Raw genomic sequence first — 23,052 nt, 5'->3', positions numbered from 1 at the left:
TCCTCCAAACCAAATGGTTCAGAGAGTTAAGTGGGGACCCCCAGTACAGGGTCAGGTGTGGCCCCGTAGCCCCCAGGGAAAAGGAGGGAGGAATCACTGTGGTACTACAACCGCATCTCATCGTACAGGATCACAAACACAACTTAATGCTAATGTTCAGAGGTCCAAATCTTTCATATCTGTCAAGGTAACCAGCACGTCACATATCAAATGCATGACAAGGTTGAAACAACAGTCCTAAAACATTAACTGCTTATTTCATTTCATCAGCTGATGAGAAATGAATAATATACTAAAAAATGCTACAAAATATCTTACTTTCCAAATCATTACAGAAGACGTGTTGCTGAAGAACAACGCAACTGTAGTGCTGTAAAATTTGCAGTAAACTCAGGTGAACTGGCAATAAATTAAAAACAAAATTAAATGAATCCAAGATGACTCAGCTTCAGAGATCATTTTATTACATAAGAATCTCAGCTTTTTAGTCGGGGGTGGAGGGGGGGGGAGTCACCAAAAGGAAAGGTTAAAAAACAACACAAACCAAAAACCCCCACACCACACACACAACCCCCCCTAAAACTCCAAACCCTACAAAACAGGACACCCCCCTCAAAGATTCAAGAACCAGATGACAGATTAAAAAAAATTTCATATTTTACTTTTATTGGGTGAGGGATTTGGGGAGAAGTCCTATTCAAAGTTTTTGCATATTGGGATTAACAATACTGTAATTTACTTTGAAAAGAAAGCTCATTCTGACAACACAAGGCAAAGCTGAAAAGCAGGGTTAAGCATGAAGTTTGGGGTTAATTTTCCTGAAAGACAACTTAGTCTTCAAAATCCACACGCAAAAGTGTCTCACAGAATTTGTATGACAGAACTGAGTGTTCTCAAATTATTAAAAATATTTTGGCCAAGGCTAAGGAAAGGGAGGTGCTGATGTTTCTACAGTCTTGTGTTCGACCTTGTCAACAGCTACAGCAAAGTCATCCAAAATCCACTGAATTCCAGAAAAGCCTTACCTACCTACTGCATTGAAAATAATCTCATCAAAAAAGTATAGGATACGAAGACAGACATTTGCGTCTTTTCATTTACAACTTTTCAACAAAACAAAACCCCCAAACAAACAAAAAAACCCCACAAAACAAAACGAACCAACCTACCTAGTATTTTTACTAAAGACATCGTGCTTTTTATCAATTAATAAAGGTGATTTGCAGCACTGAACATCACTTTTTCATTTTACAAACAAGGAACAACTTTTATGAAATCTACAGACACACACCCGTGTATAATGTAGCAACCAGAATCAGCACTACTCTTTCCTTTTATTTTCAATAGAGCGAAACAAGAAGGGACTGCCACAGCTTTCTCCCACTGAGTGGAAAGTATTAACAAAATACTGATTGTTTAGTGTATTGCTTTCAGGGAATACCAACCATTCAATCTTAGATGTAATGTTATCTGGCTTGGCGAAAAATATAAAAAGTGAAAAGCGAATACATCCTTTGGGATTCAACAGGCAGTCTGCAGAGTTTTCCTTCCTTCAGAGTAGAAATTGCACATAATAGAAAATAACTCTTTCCAGTGCATTTCTTTAGTGTTTAAATGGCAGATTTAAAAATTAAAAGCTGTTCTGTTTTAGTCTTTCACTTTGGCTGAATCAAAACCAATAAATAATAATAATAATAATAATAATAATAATAATATCAAACAACCTATGCAAGGCACAATTAAAAATTTCAGACATTTCATATACAGAAGAAACCCATATACGACAATAATCTCTGATCTTCAAGTGAAAATCCCACATACACACACTCTAGCCCATTATAAGGATACACTGCTCGGTTTTACAAAAAGAAATCCCCAAATGCTTAATTTTACAGCAAATAAAGAAAAGTAATCCCACCTTCTTTTTTATAATTCTGTCCTTTGTCCAGTTTTTAGAGTTAAGTCCAGTCTTTTCTGGTAGCCAAGATTTCTCTTTTGATGTTTTTATAATATTCTGAAGAACCATCCTTAAAATATTCTTCATGTGGACAGTTGTAAATAGTAGTGAATATAAAAATATTGCGTAGAGCTAAAACCTAAGAACAGTTTCTGTGCAACAACTACAGTGAAAAACTACTTAAATGGAGTATTTTTGGTCTACTGGCATATGAATTCAAGCAGTAATGACGAGTGGTGATAAGATGTTCTAAAGAAACAAGACAGGCCACAGTCGTGACAGGAACAAGATAGGCTAGATCAAGTTTCACCTAATTAGGCAAGGTTGCAGTAGGGGAGTTCTGCTATCCTCTCCTTGTGCAATAGTAATCTTTGTTTACTATTATTATAATGACAAACAGTAAGTATTCATCTGAAATAAATTTACATATAAGGCTCTGACTGTCTCAAAAGAGACAGAAGTGATTTTCCTGTTAAGGGGGGCAATGATACGAGCAAGATGATCCAAGAGCAAATAATCCTAACAACTATAAAGAGACATTTCCGTGACACATTTTCTTAAATCAGGAAAATGTTTTAAAAAGATCGACCAGCTTAACAACGAAACAAACAACAGCAACAAATCCACCATGTATTTATGCCTAAAAATACTATAGTTCAAGCACTACTCCATTCTTGGCAAACTCAGTCTTCTTGCTGGATGTAATTCAAGCAGCAGAGAATATAAAATGGTAAACTATGTTTCTCATTGCCTCTTCATGTCAAGGGACAGCAAATGTTTATCATCATTCCTGTCAACACTACACAGGATCCAGAGTGGGGAACAGAGAAAGATGGCACCAACAATGCATACAGCTCTTACTCTACAATTGCAGGAGCAAAGCATATTCTCCAGCCCAATCCATTCCCTGAAGAGAGAAAACGGAGAGAAAGAGTGAGGAAGTGACCCAAGGGGGTAAAAAAAACCCCAAAAACGAAAAACAAACAAACAAACAAAAAACAAAAAACCCAATCCAACTCACACTACGAAAGATCAACAGAACCTGAAAAACCCTTCTCTCTTAAAAGACAGCTATGAGCTACATTTTCTGTGTAGCACCTCGCACATTAACTGCAGGAAGGGAAAAGTAAGGGGTTCTCAGCTTCCTTTGTGAGCCACAGAACTGTTACATTACCCTTCTTTACAAGCAGCAGCAGAGAAGAAAAAATTAGTAAGATACCGTATTTAGCCTGCTTCAACATTCAGAAATAGTACTGTCCTCCCTTAACGCATTTTGTCAGTAACAAAAACATTCTGATCCCATGCAGTCTTCCTTCCTCCTTCAGCAAATATGTATCATGTTGAGAGGTTTATTGAGAATATAATTGGTAGAATCATTTCAGAATTATAAAATGCTGCAACTTAAAAAAATTAACCTGTTTGCAACTGAGAACATTTTAAATAAATGAGAAACTGGAGGATATTTCTTAAAAGGGAAGGGTTGTTTTGCTTTTGGAAGGATGGAAAAAATCTAATCTGGTTGTTCTCCAAAACCAGATTGTATCTTTATCTGCCAGAAAAACAAACTCTATCACATGAATAAATATTTGAGAGGAAAAGCTGGGCCTATATTAACACATATTGTGCCACTCTTCCAACTATGGCTACTGGCTGAATTCTTCTAGACAAACCCCCAAAACTTATAGAGGCCTCACTTGCAATAGAAAGGCATGACATACACACGCAGACCAGAAGTATATGGGAGGGCCCAACACAAAAGCCTGCCATCCCTATTGGATAACTGGGTTCTTTCAAAAGAGAATATGAACTAAAATAAACATGTGTCACTGAACTTCCCTTTTATCCTGCACCCTCCCTTCTGAAAGAACTGAAAACACCTATGTGTAGCTTGTTAAATCAGATAAATAATAAAAACAATAGAAGCACAGTGTAGGCCCTTACTTTCTCTCATATAGTCCGTAGACACATTGTCTCCATATTGAGTAGCTGATCCACTGCAGTTATTTGGCTGACTGATTTATAACCATTACTGTTAGGTAGGTAAATATAAATGTAGAATATATGTAGAGAGATAAGGATACCACAGCCTCTGGTTGCTTAATGTATTATCAGCCTCAAAATCCTAAATTAAAGAAACAAGGGGATTTTCCCCTCAAAAACATAAAAAGGTTTTGAGTGTTCTAAATGAAGGAGGTGAGGTACATGCAGTATTTCATAGACCTAAGTTTTGATGCCATATTAAAAACTACATAAGCTCCAAAAGGACTTGCCCCATGTCACAAAGCAAAACTATGTATCTGCAGATTATGTAAATCACTCAGTAGGAAAGTGAAGTAAAGTCTATGACCCTACCAAAGCATTTTAACATGAAGACACTCATGACCTCCGGAAACCACATGGAATGATATAGGAAAAAGAATATAAAGTATAACTCAAAGTATAATTCCCTAAAATGTAAACAACTTTACATCAAATATCTGCACAAAATAGAAAACTACTTAACATAAAGCTATAGATTAAAATTAGCGGATGTGAGCAACTAAGAATACACAGAGAAGCAATGGACAAGTATAAAGAAACGCAAGAGTTCAGAAGGAATAAAATACAACACCGGAGGCAGGGTATCAGTAACTTAAATTAAGGCTTACTTCTTTTAATAACTTTTGTTCCACTTTGCCACCCTATCTCCCCCTCTCACTATTTTAACTTCTTTTCTCCTGCTATATAAGCTATATTGTAAGTGCCTAATATGCAAATGTACAATTCATTTATTTTGAACATGCTTAACTACAAATGTGAATGATTGCACAGAGGCCTTCTAAGCTAAGCTTTTCCACATTTGTGGAAATTTAATTTAAACAGACACCTTAAGATTACTGCCAGATGAAAGTTAACTTATTAGAACTTGCATATAAGATAAAGATAGTAAAAAATCAGTTTGTTTGCTTTTATACAGTCTCTTTCAGTTTCTCCAGTACAATCAATCAAAAATCTGTGGATCATACTGGGAAAAGAAAAACAAAACAAACAAACAAACAAACAAAAATCCAAAGAGCCTCAATCAAACATCATTTTTTCACAGGTCATTGTAAATTAATAATACTTGGTGAAACAGGTACCTAGATTTACTTATCACTTCCACTTAGGTAACTTGACAGTTTATGTTTTTCTTAAATCTATTCTACTGAGGTAAAAAATGTGATGTTCTATTACACTATAACAACTGTATGCTCAATAACCTATGCAGAGTATGATTTGTGGGGAGCGCATTTCCTTTTTCCAATCAAAGGGTAAAGAAAATAAAAGTGAAAAAGAATTTGATTTAAACGTGTCAAATACATACATTCAAAACAGAAACTGTGGTCAGCATGCTCTTTTTCCAGGGAGGGGGGCGTGTATGGAAGGGATTTTACCAACTGCTCTCTAAATGATGTTAGAAACACAGTAGCATCCCTAAGTCCCCAGCATATCAGACTGTTTATTCCAGTATTACAGACACTAATATATTAAAACATACATAGCTACATGACAACATTCACATTTTTGTGTTCTTTCACATATTTGAAGGCATCTTTTCTCACAAGAAAACTGTAGTACTTAACAGAACAAGGACGATGACTGAATGACTTTGGTCCCTGCTTCAGGTGGGAAAAGGAAGACAAAAGGTTTATAAAGAAATTCAGACACAATCAGAACACTCTCATCCCTGAGCTCTGGAAGAAAAGAGGCTGTTGAGACCTCACTGCTTGAAAAGCTTCTGTATCATTTGTGAGATAATAAGAAAAAGCTGACCAAAAGTTTTTTCTGCTTTTGAAAAGATACAGGCAAGTACATACACTCCAGATCAAGCTTACTTGTAATTTTGTGCCAAGGTGCCTCAGTTCTTCAGAACTCAGAGAGCAAACTGAGCAGTATTTGGTAGCTTCAGATGACTGGGGGAGGGGAGCAGCAGTAAATGGGGGTAATCCTGTAATGCGTTGAAGACTCAAATCACAAAGATTTGTTACGTTGAATGTTATAAAACACCCAGAAACACAAAAATACCATATTAGAAACACTGTAGAGTAAATCCTCTGATTTAGCGTGTCTTTTATGTCCCTTAAAGTGTTTTTTCAGACTATAATTTTGTACCATAAATACAAACAATTCACTATAAAAAGGATATCAAAGTAGTCTAAAGGTTGGTAAACGTGAAAGTGAGTCAAATTCAGAAGTTCTTTATGTTTAACTAAAAATGAGCAAAAGCACATTAGGTGATACATGAATTAAATTATTCCTATGTAAGTATTTAAGTTGGACTCCAAAATCACACCGGGGTAAACAGAGCAGTTTATAATTCAGCGCTTAAACTGATTTAAACCTTCTTCACCACTTTACCTCCTATCAGTGCTAAAAAAACAAATACTACTGCTCTCCACCATCTGGGGGGAAAAAAAAAAAAGTAAAAATAAAGTGCTGCAGTCAGGAATTTGGTGGGGTTGGGGAGAGCATCGCAAGCAACAGACTTGGAACTGATTTGTTTCAATGCAAAGCTTGGATTTTTATAGCATATTCCCATATCTAACAAGCTCTTGCTGAAGTGGTGATAAATGACAATAAAATGGTAAATACACTGCAGTGTTAGTATACCAAGAAGCTAGTCAGAAAAAGGACTGAAAAGATTTCCAAGTGACATGGGCTAGAATAGACACCAACCCATATGATATGGGTAATTAATAATTAATTAATAATTGCATTGATCCTGACATGATTTAGAAGTGTAAAGGAGGTCAACCATTCCAGATCTTTTTTCCCCATCAGAAGTACATGATTCAGAGTTGCAGCTTAAATTTTCTGAAATGTAGATAACTTGGGACAACAAAGCAGTACGTAAGGAAATTAAGCATCAGGCACGCTGAGACATTCGGAGCTGCATGCAGAGATGAAGCTGCATACAGAGATGAGTTTCATAGTTTATTTTTATAAGACACTGTTTCAAGAATTCAATAATCTCCCAAAGTGTACATACAGTCCAACTGTTTGGAGCCTGAATGGTAATTAACCCATTCGTTAGCCTGCAGAATCATCCAAAATTTCAATTCCAAGAACTTGCCATTTTTAAATACACAGCAGGAAAATCTAACCACTTCTCTGTCCATGTATCTGAATAGCAATTTTAACACCGAGAACCCTGTTTGACTATTTCTAAGTATATATTTGACTAAGCTAAGTATCTAACATACCTGTGAACTATAAAAATTATCTTACGGGATTTGTAAGAAATGGCTCTTGGTTCATAGGTGCTAGTACTTTCTCAGATGCCCAAATAAAAAGTTAGCTAAGCTGTCAGTGGGTAACTTACAGTTTCAGGCAAGTAATCACTAGTTGAACTGTTTAAACTTATTAGAGATACTAGTTTCCTATGCTGCCCACATCATCACACAGTATATGCTCTGGCTATCACGTTCTTCTCTCTACAAAATGCTAACAGCCTGCCAACCATTTTATAGACATCAATTATACCATAACAATGTACAAATATCCTCTCCTTACAGATTTTTTTTAAAAGAAGCGACTGAGATATTAGTAACATTTATTAAAGACATCTTATGACAATGTTTTGAATTTAAGTAATTTGAAAATCCTTATCTTTGGCTAGATGGGATAGATTCAGGTCAGGTTTTGACCAACACCCTGATTAAGATTTTACAAGATAGCCAGATACACTTTCTGAAGCCTGTTTTTTGGGGTTTTTTTTATAGTAGTAAGGATGGGGGAGGAGGAGGTAGAAAACAAGAGGCTGAACTATGTTGAAAGTACCATAAGTATGCTGAAAGCATCACCTTCAGAACAGGAGTAAGAATGCCAACAGGTGCAGCACTGTCTTAAATCATAAATTAGACAAATTGCATTAGGAAACAGGATTAGAAAAGGATTTTCTCATGCAAACATGCATTCAAAGTGTGTCTCCTCAACTTAACCTGTACTTGTTATTCTAAACTAAGACTTAACCCAGCTTCTCTGAGAAATTAAAAAAACCTATATTTATATGCAGGCAAGCCTGTACTTAATAGCTATGGTAAACTTTGCTAGTCTCAAACCACCCTATTTCTTTCCCTTTAAACATCAGAGAGCAATGCAGGCAATGCTTTTCTCAACATATTAATAATGCAGCCCTGTCTACTGCTTTTTTTTTTGTCTAATACTGTAACTCTCAACAATTCTCAGCTATTCACCTTAGTAGGTCTGGACATACATTCTGGTTTTTAGGAGAGCGAGGTTTGCTGGTCTTGAAGTGTCAAAAAGTGGCTCCCAGGAGAGTAGAACACTGAATTAATTCAGATGCTAGTCAATGCACTGGGCTCAGCCCATGGGATTTGGGATTGGAGAAATTCTAGATCAGCCTGGCAGAGACCTTGGGCACTGCACTGTTTTCCTTGTTTTGATTTCAGAGAGCAGGGAAGTTACTGTTCTTTGCCACTTGGGACATGGATTACATACCAAAATCATCTAGATATATCTCACCACATTCATTCACCACCATGGAGTTTTTTCAGGCTGAAAGTCCCAGCAATGTAAACTGATAAAACTGATTGCATCCTTCCTGCAATCTATGCATTTCTGCCCTCTCTTGTGCTGGTTCCAGCGCTTATCTGACCCTGCACTGAGTTGGTTTCAGTGTGCTCAGCTGGCAGAAAAGTACCCTGACAAAAAAAAAAAAAAGGCAAAAGCAAACAACTTCCTGCTGAGTTTGCATACTGAGACAGCTCTGCACAGAATCAGATAAATACCAGAGCCAATACAAGAGAGGGGGCAGTAGGGAGGCAGAACTACAGCAGCCCCTGCAGTTACATTAATTTCACCTACACAAGACTGAAGCCTCAGTTTCCCCTATTCTCAATTTATAAACAATAGTTTAGTCCTGTGAAAGCTGAAATCCTCTTTTCAAACTTAAGGATACATAGGTGAAATAGAGTGTCTGCAACATATGCAAATTTAGATTTAATTGTTTCCTGCTGAAGTTGGAATTCCTTAAATAAAATGTTAGTTTTATAGCTAGTCTTCTCACACATAAATAGAATTCTGCAGCTAAGCAAAGCAATGAATTGGAAACTAAAAAAAAAAAAAAAAAAATCTTAATTGTACTTCCACTACTGAAGAACTAGGCTAAATTACACTACGAATTTTAGAGAAGAAAATAACGGGCAGAAACCAGAAGGAATGCAATACTGCCAAGTGGGGGAAAAATGACGGCTGACTAATGACCGCCACCGAAGTTTTATTGCTTTTCCTTTTTTTGGTCCCAACTTTACATCTGTTTCTCAAGATTTCCTCAAAGACCACACATATTACCAAAAAACCAATATCCCTTACTTGCTCTTGTTTCAGGGAAAATACAAAGTGTTACTGGATACCCAATAAAGATATGAAAACCAGTGAAACCATAACTTATCTCTGAAGTAACAATGTTACTGTACTGCAGAGATCTTTAGTTTTGCTTCACTGTTCTACTCACCTGCTAAATAGCCAGAGAACAAAATTCAAAATATGTTGCCTGGGGTACAGCTCCACAATAAAGTAAACTGAATAAACAAAAATACTGAAAGGGCGAGATTCCACTTCTCTATCCCCTTCTCCATTATCAATATCAGCCAAGTGACCTGCTCCCTCCTGTACCAGCACAAACAATACAATAGCCACAGTACAAGCTGATTTAACGCACTAGCCTGGCAAAATATACATATACATATATATGTGCATGTACATATATCACTTCAGCATTCTTTGGATACAACTATTTTTTACATTTTTAGTGACCTGGATCAGTTTACAGAGACAAGCGTTGCAGGCCATTCAAAGCAAACGGTGGGAATGAGCAGCAAGGAAGAGGAAACAGCCTCTTCCACCGGCCGGAGGAAATGGTTAACCCAGCTCATCCCTCTTGTGAAACCTCAGCCCTGAAAGGAATTCAGTTGCTCCAACATCCCACTGCACCACAATGATAAACCTGCACTCTCTCATCCAAGCAAGGTTACATGTACTTCCTGCTAAGCACGACTTAAGGAAACAAATAATGACTTGAAATCTAGGTAAAGCGACTTGAAGATTGATGTTCAAAACAATTCTTTTCCTCCACTAAGCAGTTCGTATTCTTGCTTGTCCTTCGAACTATAGAATTTACACTTTGTCCTCCTGGTAGCATTGTTGCTTTTGACACACAAATCTACTTCTGAGGGATGGTCTCTATTATTGCACAATATAATTCTATTATTGTCTGTCATAAAAAAATTGCTTTCAGGAGCTCAAAACATTGAGTACATTCCACAGATATATTGCCTAACACATTAAAGGGCATTACATGCTTCCAAGTTTAATTGATTCTAATGACAGATTTCCAAGCTACCAGAAAAATGTACCAACTTGAAGAGTTAAAATTAATATTTTATAATATTTATTTACTTAAAAATTGTATAATTTAAGAATTAGTGAGACACAGGATTCAAGACTGATGGAAAAGCTGTTCCTAAAAGAAGTGAAGAAAGATTTTAAAGATACTTGAAATTACCTAATAATATCATTTTCCAGTTTAAGGGGGGGGAGAGGAGAGAAAAAAAAAAAAAAAAAAAAAATCTTACTTTGCTGGGGTCTGACAAAAGCCCAAGAATGAATCTCCTATATCCCAGGCTAGCTTATTCAGAGTTGGAGTATTTTGAGCTATCCTGTGCTAGTAATTAATGTATGGTAATACTAAGCTTTTAATTTAGACAAACATGTAAGACTTGTAAATTCCAACAGTGAGTCATGATGGAGAGGGAGCAAGACACCTTCTCCTTCTCCCCCCTCCTCAATTAGGCAACAATTTGTTTGCTTCTTCAAACCTCCATACTGAACAATTATTTTTTATTTCTGAGGCTGCCTCCAGCTTTTAAGGACAAAAAAAAATAGATCTAAAAATCCCTGAACGTTTAAAAAGATAATAAATGCAAGCTTTGATTTTAATACCAAGCATTAGACTGCAAATTCTTCAAAAAAGGCACTGTCTTTATTCTATGTATGGACAACTGTTAACATAATGGGTGCTGTTCCACAGCTGCATGATATATTAATATAAATAAAATAATAAGCTAGAATGGTTTTTTTATAATATAGTAAGAAGGCCTATATTACACATCAAACTTGAATTTGTTAGATTAACACAACTCGATCTGGTGGAATGGCATTTTGTTGTCAAGTAACTACCTATTCTCTCTAAAGTCTGCAGTAGGCAACAATCTCATCTATGTTAATCTATGAAGAGACATTAATAGAGAGCATCCTTTCCCTCAAAATTTTCTCATATGTTTCATTAGAATCCACATGTATCTATTAAATATATTTAAATATTCTATTAACAGAGTAGCCTATGAATAGTACTTTTCATTGAGATGGTGAATCTGATGAGCATATTTTTACCACAGAATAGGCCATATTCTAGCATCCTAAAAAAACAGTGACATGATCCAAAAAACCATGAAATGGCCTTTAAGCTTTGTTGCAATAAATAACTCCATTAATAATGGCTGATAAACTTGCAAATTATTCTCTACAGTCAGTTCAAATTTATTCAGCAAACAAGGATGATATCAGTGTTGCTGATAACCATACAGCACTGAATTAATTGCAACATATTTTATCTCAACATCACTGAAAATTCCTAATATTAATTTAAGTGTATTGAAGTGGCACATCTTCCTTTAGACTTTTACAACATAGCATTATATTAGTAGTGACCTTCCTAAGGGAAGAGAATAGTGTACACTGATTTGAAAATATTTTGGTTTTAAATTAGGTATAACTAAATAAACAACAAAAAAACCCAAACAAACCCCACAACAAAACCCCCTTTTTCTTAATTCACCTGGAAGATAGCTTAATTCAAAACTAACTACTGCAGGTACCCATCTTTGGTTTGTGTTTTATCAGTCATGTTATCTGTCTTCATAGGTCAGGAACATACGTTGCAATTAAGAAGATATTAATGCACACTGTAATACTCGGAATCCACTTATATATTGTCTAGTCTAACATAAAATACGCATCAGTCATGGTCATCTTTGGAGAAGAGTTGTGGTGTCACACAAAATTAACTAGACAAAAAAAAAGAAATCACTAAACACTGTCCAAAGTTTTCACTCTCACTTCAGTTAAAACAACAAACACAACCACCCAATCCTACACGTAAAAATAGATGCGTCCAACAAGTCTGACTCTAAGCCTCGCACGAAGTCCCACAAGCTTCCTCCTAGATGCGTTCAAAAATGAGAATGCTGGCTGCGACCTCACTGATACTGATCTCTCTCAATTAAGTTAAAGGCAAAACCAGAAAAGCTCTGTAGCAATAGGTGTAGGGGAATATGCAATACTAACCGTTCCTCCCAGGGGAATATGCAATACTAACTATTCCTCCTAAGAGATTCAGTCCATCACAATTTCTTACACAGCATCCACCACACCTCTCCTATCACCTTACTGATGGTGTGCAGATTCTACATAGTTCTATGCCTTTGGCACGATATGTTACCTCACATATGCTGTAAAAGAATGATACCCAAAATTTAGGTAAGAAATAGGAAGTGTGATATATACTTCTCAACCGTAGCAATTCCTTCTTCCACTGTATCTCTTCTTAAGTAGGAAAAAAGTCTCCTCATAAGTGACTTTTTCTTGTCTGCACCCTAGTGTCCAAGGAATATGGCTAATACTTGTCAGCAGAGGCAATTCTGGAACTACCAGAAGAAAAAGCATTAATTGCATTCTTTAAGGAAAAATTTCCAACGCTCTTCCAGAAACAAAATCTGAAGTCCCACCTAAAAAACCATACTGGGGCAGAATAAAAGAAAAGGAAAAAAAAAAAAAAAAAAAAAAAAGATAAATAGGCTCCTCTGAACAGGTTATAGATTATGTGGCTGAAAGAGATGCTACATCCACAATATTTTTGCAAACAAAATACAACCGTGGCTGTTTTAACCCAAAATATTTCCTGCTTGAAAGGATATCACATAGTTCTGGGTTTGCACATTTTATTCTAAGAATGCAATAAATACTAACCTTTTTTCAGTGAAAAAAACAATCACTATATTCAAGGCATACTTATAGCAACTCCTTTAGCAAGTCCTTTAGTAGAGGTGATATTCAGTGTAGCATCATAAGCTCATCATACACATAGCCCTTATGTCCTGAAGGCAATGAAAGAGTTTATGATGGATGTGACTTGTCAGCAAAGCAAAAAACAATGGGTGAGAAAAACGCAGTCCACATCATTATTACTTCTTGAAGCCCAACTGCATTCAAGACCAAGAATATAGTTATTTTTATATTTTTGGAAAACAAAATAGACTAAGCAATATGAACTTATATGGAAAGGATGTTAAAGAACAGAGAAGGAGGTATCCTGGTCACAAAAGAAATCATAACTGATAAAAACCTCTCAAAAGTAATTCAGTTCCCTATGTGGGGGAAAAAAAAAAATCACCACCAACAAAACACAGGAAGAGAGGAAAAGAGATCATTTCATTTTCCATGCTTCAGATATGACTTCATTCTTAAAAATGGTTATACAGAATGTAAAAAAATTACCAATCCAAAAATGGCCTCAATCAATTACTTGAAATCTGATAAATGCAAGTCATAAGAAACTAGAAAAGTTTGATAACATTTCAGTTTAATTTGTTGACACAAAACTGTAGTGATAACTACTTGTTAGAACAGTTCAAGTCTAGTAGCATTAAAGTCTCTCCTCTTGCTATTATGTACTTCTGTCAATTATTAAAAAAAAAAAAAATAGGATCAGGGAGGAAAAAAAGCTTCTATGAATATGAATTCAAGGAATTCCACCACATAACAAGTTAGATCACTAGCCTTTCCCTTTTCAGAATACAAAATCTCCAGTAAAAAAAACCAAAACATTTCGTCCAGTTCTACAGCCATATGTTCACATTATTTTGATATTATCTGTTGATTATTCCAGTAAACGGGGTTGATTTTTTTCATCCTTGCAGTCCAGAAATAAAAGACCTGCGATGAGAAACTGGAAGACTAAAACCACTATCACTGTGTCCATTTAAATACATATATTCCTGACAACCTTATGATAGACTGTCCATAACAGCATCTAAGAGCTCTTCAGAAAAGTAAAATATTTATTAATTTAGGATTCAGACTCAGTAAGCTCTAACCTGCAACATCATTACCATTGTAGCAAGGTAATTTGTTTTGATTAAAATTCAGCTGTCAGTATTAATAATGCTTTGAAGTATGTTTCAGAAACATCATAAAAAGTCTGAATCTTCTAACACCTTCCAATAAGCACAAACAACTGCCACATTTAAGCAACCATGAAGGTAACACGAGACACTGGCAGAAACACTCAAATAGGTAAAAAAAAAAAAAAAAAGAAACACCACCAAACAAAAAAACAACCAAAAACTTTTTCTAAAAAGTCAATCACTGCAGTACGGAAGTTATGACATTAGCCTGAAACCCACACACGGGTTTAGTAACGGGAAGCAAATACATTTGTTCAGACTTAGCCTGTCATTGGCATACTAGGCTTTCAACAAGAATTTTATGAATGTAAAGCATAACCCAAGTTGCGATGGAAGCTGAAAAAGCTGACAGTCACCTTGTTCTTGTTTTTACAAGCTACCATCCATATGTTTATAGAACAAGCCTGTAACTCAATGAACTTTGTTGCTGGTTTCTAGTGTGCCTAGTGCACTGAAATTCTTGTACACTAACAACAGAATATTTTGGTAGCTAGCAGTTGGAAGTTAAAAAGCACATGATGTTAGAAAGCTTGTCATAATACCTGTTTTTTAAACACTACCTGTACTCTCCAATCTGAAATTTTACATCTAGCTTGAGCTATTTATTTCCTCCTCTCAGTCATGAAACAAAGTTAGAGCCATGAAATTTTCTAAAAGACGTCTTTAATATTGTCACCAAAAAGCATTACGCTGCAGTGCTTCGGTTGCAAACATTGCAGAAGAACTGTAAATAAAAAGCTCATTTCTACTGGAATTGGAGAAAACACGGGAGATACTCCCTTATATGGAGTATCTCATAAACCCACATTTGAGATCAAACAGAGTTTGAAAGAAATCAACAAAAAGAATGCAGTTGTTTATTACTCAGTCTCGGAGGATCCTGTCATAAAACGAACAGTCATCAGGAACAACTCTCCTGACCACTGCATCAGCCCACAGCGACAGGGGGAGGGAAAGAGAGGGGAAGGAAACGGAGAGAGATTCTGCCACAGAAGACAATCAAGGTTGTTTGCGGGGAAATGAAAGGTTTTATCTTCGATAAATAAGCGCCGGTTTCACAAAAGAGGTGGCAGAAACCGAGGAGGGAGACCGCCTTCCCCTCAGAGGTGGCGAGGCTGAAATGAAGCTGCCGCCTGCACCCGCCTGACAACCGGCCGAGGGGCCGGGGCCGCCTGCCCCGGGACTGGTTAACCCTTCCCCACACCCGGGCGGCGAAAACCCGGTGTTTGGAAGGAAAACCCCCAAACAAACAAACAAACACACACAGACAGCCCCCACGCACGCCCGCTCACACAAACACAGCGAAGCCACCCACGCCTCGCACCGGGCCTCGGCGGCCAGCAGCCGGTCCTCCCGCCGGCCCGTGCCCGGACGGCGAAACCTGCGCTCCCCGCCGCCCCCCGCCGACACTGCCGCGGGCGCAAGAGGGCGCCGGGCGCCGGGGAAGGAGCCCCGCCAGGCAGAGGAGACGGGCAGAGCCCGGGGGGACGCGGCCCTCGACCTGTCACGGCCGGTGCAACGCCGAGAGCGGCTCGGCCGGCGGCGGGGGGCGGCAGCCCCTCGCTGAGGGGAGGCGCGGGAGCGGGTCGCGTCCCCCCAGAAGCCGGGGACGGCGGTGACCGGCGGCCCCACCCCCGCCGGGGAGCCTGACGGCGGCTCCGCAGCACCGTCGCCCTCTGTCCCGGCTGGCCGGGGCACAGGCGGGGATGACGGCGGCGCCGCGCACTCCATCCGCCGCCGCCGGCCCCGCAGGAAAAGGCAAGGCGTCCCACCGCCCGGCAGCGCGCCGCCAGGCCGGGAAGGCGACGACGCGAACTCAGCCCCTTCCCACTCACCGGCATCATCTCCGCAGCCGTCCCTCAGCCAGCCCCGCCGAGGCTGCCGCCGTGCCGTGCCGGGCCGGGCCTCTCCTGCCGCCGCCGCCGCCTCTCACGGTAGAGGACGCCGCGCTCGCCCTGGCGGCTGTGACAGGTGCCTCCCGCGCGCCTCGCTCCCCACAGCGGGCGGAAGGAAGAGGCGAAGGCGGCAGCGGCGGCCGGGCTCCCAACCCCCCTCCTCCGCCTCCTCCTCAGCGCGGCGGCGGCGGCCTCCCTGCCTCCTTCCCTCGGCGCTTCCTGCTCCGCTCCGCCCGCGCCGCGCCGCCCCGCCAGGGGTTAACCGCCGCCGCGGCCTCATTGGCCGAGGCGGGACGAGCCGAGGGCGGGGCGGCGGGAGGCGCGCACACGGCCCGCGTGGGGAGGGAGCTCGCGCGGGGGCGCGCGCTCCGGTGCGGCACGTGAGCGCGGGCGCGGTGCGGTGGCGGGATCCGCGCACGCCCCACGCCGCCGCGGCGCGGCGGGGGGGGGAATCACTCGCGGCCCCGCCGGGACTCCCTCGTCGTCCCCGCCCCCGGCTCCGTGTTTCGCGTGGGCCCCGTCCCGCTGGTTCTTCCCGCGGCTCCGGTCTCCTCTTCCCCCCCCCGTGCTGCGCCGCCCTGCCCCCGGGCCGGGCCCTGCCTCCTCTGGGCGGGCTGCCCGGGGCCGGTCGCCCGCGGGCCCCGGCGGTGGAGGAAGGGGTAGCGGCCCTGGGCGCTTTCTGCCCCGGGAATGCGGGGAATGCGGTGGCGGCGGGGCGGCTCCGCCCGGCCCGGCCCAGCGGCTGCGCAGGCGAGCGGCCGGGCCGGGGCGCGGAGGAGCGAGGCGCGACCCAGGCGTGCGGGAGCCGGCGGGGGGAGCCGGGAGGTGAGGCGGCGGTCGCTGGGCTGCCGCGGGGGCCGCGCACAGCGCGGTGCCGGCCCGCAGGGCAGGTCGCTTTCCGAGAGCTGCTCTCCGTCTACCGAAACGCCTCGGCGCGTAGCCGGTCATTGTGGCTAGAGTAACGTCACCTCTAGCGTCACCCTCGTTTTACCGTCCCCTCTCCCGTGCGTTACGTGTGAAATGTGTCTGATGTACAAAACGGCCCTCCGCAGCAGGAGAGGAGGTGCTCCTGTCCGGGGCCCTGAGGTCAGGCTGCTACGAGATTTGGTCTCGTGTTTGAAAGCAAGGTTTAGTTTCTTCATTTTCTGGTGTCTCGTTCTGTCGAGCTACAACGGCAAGATGAAAGTTAACAGCTTGGAAGAAGTCAAGCTCAACTCTAAGTCAAAACATCGCCATATGCCAGTACTGCAACACATGCAGTGTACACAAATTTCATATTGCTGTGAGCCTCAAATCCTGATCTACAAAACACGTGGACCTACCCAATGCTTCAGCTGTTTCTGTAAACGGCTGCTTTCCAGTCTTGGTTACTTTATTTGTAGAATGCCGTGACAGATCTCAGCCAGGAGTGAAAAAAATGATAGCTTGGGAAGTTTTTGAGAGGAGCTTAGATAGTGTTTGTGTAAGTCTTTGAGGGTAAGCGATGGTAGCATATTCATCTCATATATGAGCTTGTATGTTAAATGTAACCTATAAATGTAGGATTCTATACCAGATAATTGTGTCAATTATCTTAATATATACATGCCTAAGATTTCATCGCGTATCCTTGTCAGTGTATTTGCGGGCTCTGGTGTCAGCTTTGTGATAGGTCAAAGCTTCTGCTTCTTTTAATAAATTGGTCCTACGGGAAAAACCTATTAGCATCACATGATAATACTTTGTCAGCTTAAAATTACTTTGCAAGTACTATTTGGAGTGCTACTCACCAACAATAGCACTATTATTGTACTCGGTTTCTTGTAAACTGGGATTCTACCTCCCATACACCGCTTTGGAAATAGGTAAGACTATGATACTTCTGACCCAATAGAGAACTCCAAGATCTACTCAGAATAATAGTATTAATCCTGCAACTAGGCTGACCTGAAATGAAACAGGCTGTAGCGTGCTCATAGTTACGTACCTTAAGAAAAAAAAGGGAGTTTATCTTCATCAAATTCATACTGAACTTTAGTGAACAAAATAATAGCAGTGAATAGAAATTTACTGGTCGTCTTACTATTTGTGGTGAAATTCTAATTTTAGCAACAAGGGAATTTTGCGCCCTTTTGGCATGCTTGTTCTTTAAAAAATTACTGTCTTGTTAGCCAGGTTAGATTTTTTTTTTTGCCAGAGATTCGTAAGTGATGGTCTGTAATTTCTTTGCAGGTGTACTTTATAGCTGACTCTTCCCTGTTTTCAGTGATTGATAATAAAAAGTAAAATACTATAAATATGACCACACTATTACTTTTCCATTGCAATGGCAGGAATGCTGACAAAATGAAAAGTGGGAGAATATGGTGTAGACAATTGCTGCTGGGAAGGAAGGCACTCCTCCATGCCATGCCTCTATTGGAATAATGGCCTCTAGTATAAAAGTTTGTCGACCTTGCGTTGCTTTTGGCAGATGCAGGTTCAGCCAACGCAGCAGCCAGCCAGACTGGATACTGTGGACTAAGAAGAAACATCTTCAAAAGGTAGAGTGCGTACTTTATGTGCAAGTCTGTTCCTACTGCTGTTTCTGCTTCCCTTGAAGAAAACCGCTTGCCTCACCCCTTCCCATCTACATTCTCCCATAGACATGAGGAAAGAAAGAAAAAAACCTTAACCAGTCTTTACAAAGCATAGACTTAAAACTCTGCCTGCAGTGTGGTAAATTAATTAACCTCCTCTCCCACAGAGGAATCTTTTTGGGAACCACTCTTTTATCAGTCAAGGGACAGAGCAGACATTATAAAATCTTCTGATTCCAACTTAAAATATCTACAAATGTTTTGTTTACTCTGGGCAGGAAAATGGTCACTTGTAATAATGTAGATTTTTTTTTTTTCCCCATTGCCCATGCATTTCCATACCAAATGACTGGTCTGACTTTGTAGAAATTATCTTGCTTGGCCAAAGGGGCCAGTGATATCTACAGGTTAGTTGCCTGTCTTAGATAAGTGAGGTTGTGTGAAAGCAGTCATGATTTGAGGAATGCCTAAGAAGATAAGGTAAGAGAATTCGGTTATGGAAGCAGATAAAGCCAGAGATACAGAACCCAAATTATTTGCTTCCAAATACATTGCCTTTGTGAGAGATGCTCTAATTTTGTTGGCCTTTTTTTAAAGAGTTTGTGCTTATTTGTTGGTATAAGTATTAAAACACGTTATGCAAATAGCTTTCATGCTCCTCTTGGTTCTTAAAAAAAACAGAGCAATACTATTTAACTTTACAAATTGAAGCCACTGTAGCTTAACAGACATTTATTCAACTTACAACATCAAAAAATGAAGAATTACTGTTTATTAGTTATGGTATGGTTAGTTTTTGAGATTTGTGCTGAGCTCATGTTTAGCTAGAAATTGAAATTTGATTGAAATGTATGAACTATCATTTTAGTGTCTTGCTAAAATACTTGAAATTTATGGGTACACAAAGTATCAAAATGTGTTTTATATTTAACCCAGAATTATTGAAAAAAGGGATATTAACTGCAGCTAATAAACTGGCAGGCATCTTATTTGATCATGCACAACGTTATTCTTAGGACAAGCAGATATTCCCAAAGATACAGGTGGGAGACTAATGAGATTTTCAGGAGCACTCCTGATGAAGTTCCAATTCCTACTTGTGTTTTTTAAGTATCTTCTAGCAAGATTTTCAAATGTAGATGTTTTTTAAAGTCTTTAAAACTACCAGGTCTGAATCTCTCCTCCTGCTTTTGTATGCATAGATGAAAGGAGGAAAATGAGCTTTCCTACCTTCTCAGATCCAAGTTTTCTTCAGTTTTGCAGTAAGTTGTTAGGATGCTTTTCTGGAATGCAGGAAATGGTTTTCAGGCTTTGGAGGTGTCACAGGAAAATAAGTGTTTATTTTTAATTAATTTAACACTTTTTCTTTTCATGTGGTATTATTTTAAATAACAGGTACTCCTATTTATAGCCAGAAAGAAACAGTCTCAGAGGTCAAACGTTTAGGGTGGGATCCATCTTATCCAACTTTAGTAATCTAGAAGTTAGGCGTGTAGTCTCAATCAGTCATCTAGGCTCCTTCGATAGATAAATTGGGATGGGGAGAGAAGGGGGAGAGGCAGTTCTGCAGGCAGTTCATTCCATGCTGAGATACTCATCCCACTATCTAAATCTCTTGGTCTTTGAAGGTGCCTATCTCTCTATTGATTAAAGATGGAGCCTGGATGACTAGCTCAGATTAGAGAGCAGACTTTTGGATGGCTACAGTTAGGATGGGTTTCCTCACAACCGGCAGAATAAAATCTCTAAAAAGTGAGTATGGGTAGGAGCGTTGGGATTTTTTGTGTATGTGTGTATTACAAAAAAATTAATGTATCCTTTCTGAATGAATGAGTGGATTACTTTATTACAGAATACAACTCTCCTTTCAAAAATTACATTTTGCATTTGCTGTAACGCAGGAGGAACTGGCCATGAGTAGGTAAGCAATTTTAGAAGTTGAGTTACGGAAGTACATCCGACTTGCCAGGCAGTTACTTGCAGGTGCAGTGCTATGTAACAGATTATACAAACAAAAAGACTGAGTATTTCAAGGAGAGTTTCACAGCAGGTAGCCTAAAATCTTTAGTGAAATACTGTGTAAAGTAAGTGTATATATTTAAAGGAAAGGTATTTTAATTTGTTATTGTGGCCTTAAGTAACCTCTCATGGCAGAATCAAGCTGACTTCCTAAGACTGCAGCAATACGGAATTCATACTGAACAGTAGTCATATGCTGCCATGTTTGAACCCATATACAGCCAATGCATTTTAAACCCCACCAAACCTGTTCAGAGATAAACTATAAATATTAATCTAAAGGAAATACTTTGATGTCTGTTTTGTATACAGTATTTGAGCCACGTGATCAGGAGAAAGAGACTTTTTCATCACTACCTTGTAATATTCTAAAGTAATGTATGCTGGACTAGATGAGTAATGTTCTAAAGTTTCCATAGCACAATCCACTCAGTGCATCATTCTGAAAAGGAGTGTAAGAATTAAAGCAGGAGCGAAGCCATGTGATCTATATATAGCATAGCTGTGTGCACTCCTGGGGATTTGAGTGGCTGATGCATCATGTGTTTCAGCCCTGCATTTGGTGGATTAGAGATGTAATTTCTTTAAACAATAACATAAATTGTATGCTTAATCCAATACACATGATGCAAAAGAGCGTACTTAGTGGAAAAGGCTGTGGCCTCATTGGGAATGTATTGCTATACACTTTCATGAAATTCTTACACTAATAGGTATTGTTAATTTTTTATGTTGTAGCTACAGAAGATAGAGCTCTATAAAGACAGATTACATGCCATTGTTTTTACAGACGGAAAATCTTGTTCTGCTCCCCTGTAATTTATAATGATGAAACCATTAACTATATTCAAAGGGGTGGAGAAAATAAAAATGTCCTGAGAGAGGTTCTCTCTGCTTGTACCTTTAGGCTTATAAGCATTTGGGCTCTCAAGATGTTTCTTTACAAAAATCTTCTCTCTTAAATTTTCAATATGCCTATGATGAATGGAAGTATCTGTGACTAGCTAGATGATAGATGATTAGTTGAAACATTAATTAGTGAGGGGATAGAGTAACAAATTAATCCTTCATGCTCTACTTCTTTTTTTTATATGCGACTTTGTTTTGGGAGTATCACTTTGCTGAAGTTTGAGGGGAAAAAGGATGGGTCATGTTTTAAGATTGAGTCCAGCCATTTAATTTGTTACTATAAGTCTAAAATTGTTCTCAGGTATCTCAGCCATGATTCAGGGAGTCAAATACTCAAGTGTTTTTGACAATTTCTGTATGAAGTGATTTCAAATATTTCCTCTCTCAGCTAAAGGCCTAATGCAGAATTCTGTGATACATGATTAGTTTTAACCCCATGCTGCAAAAATGGTGGGCGGCTAATCTTCAACTTTTCTATTAACCATCACTTCCTTGTTTAAGATAGGCAACTACTTTATTTACTGTAGTTGAAAACAGTCTACTTTCTTTTCTTATGTTTACTGCTGGATCAGATGCATGTTTGTTTTCATGTTAAATTTGTGTTATTCTCATATTCAAACCCAGTAATTCCTAATTTGAAATGTGCATCTTCTGCTAGAATATGTCTTTTTCTTGGTTAGCTTACTTGAGGTAAGTAGATCTAATAAGAAAAAACATGCAGAGGGCATAATGTAATGGAGCTCATGCTTCCTGCTGTTGTACCTGTTAATGGGTGAACTTGAAGGACTGCAGCTTGGAAGGGGATATTGGCAAAGTCCTCTGCTTGATTCTGAAGCCTGGGATATACTGGAAGGTGTTTTTCAGCAATTACTGAGACAAGGTGATGTGCAAAGGAGGCTTGGAGAGAAAAACATGTCTCTGAGCAGAAGAATACATATAGTAGGAGAAAGAAATTATAAACCAAATTAAATGTGTATTTTTTAAAAAATAGTAATCTGTTTATACCTAGTGTTTAAACAACTACATTATTAAGACTATGCTACTGGAAATAATTTTTTAGCTTTTCTGTGTGTGTACTCATCACACATTTTACAGATCAGAATACACAAGGTCAGTTTCCTCCAGAAATACAATACAGAGTATTGAATCTGTTTAAATAAAACACCATTACAGTTGTGAAACAGGATATGGTTATGATTTAAGGTACACCTCTATGGAAGACATTTCTGTGCTTTATATATCTCTCACATATATGTATGTTAAAAAAACCCAAGACTTAAGTGATCACTTCATTTGGGGCTTTTTTGATTACCAAAAATTGTCAGAGCATGGCTGTCTTCTATACAGGTATATACAATTTCTTGTGAATCTGAGTTCTCCTGTCACAGACTTTTTTTTAATAGTGCCTTTTTATAGAAGAGCAGCTGCAC

At 39.5% G+C, this 23,052-nt stretch overlaps 1 protein-coding gene across 2 annotated transcripts in view; it reads right to left on the bottom strand.

Annotated features, from left to right (window-relative positions):
- The window catches only part of PPP1R13B (protein phosphatase 1 regulatory subunit 13B), a 74,338-nt gene extending 57,986 nt beyond the window's left edge, over window positions 1–16,352 (bottom strand). For both annotated transcript variants that reach the window (XM_082316994.1, XM_082316995.1), the window contains exon 1: window positions 16,077–16,352. In XM_082316994.1, coding sequence (XP_082173120.1) covers window positions 16,077–16,085 — 9 coding nt within the window. In that variant the 5' untranslated portion in view covers window positions 16,086–16,352. The remainder of the gene's footprint in view (window positions 1–16,076) is intronic.
- Between the last annotated feature and the right edge of the window lie 6,700 nt (window positions 16,353–23,052).

This window comes from Platalea leucorodia, assembly GCF_965183815.1.
Source record: "Platalea leucorodia genome assembly, chromosome: 7".
Lineage (NCBI taxonomy): Eukaryota > Metazoa > Chordata > Aves > Pelecaniformes > Threskiornithidae > Platalea > Platalea leucorodia.
Note: the sequence above shows the minus strand (reverse complement) of the source record. Positions and strands in the feature narration are given on the sequence as shown.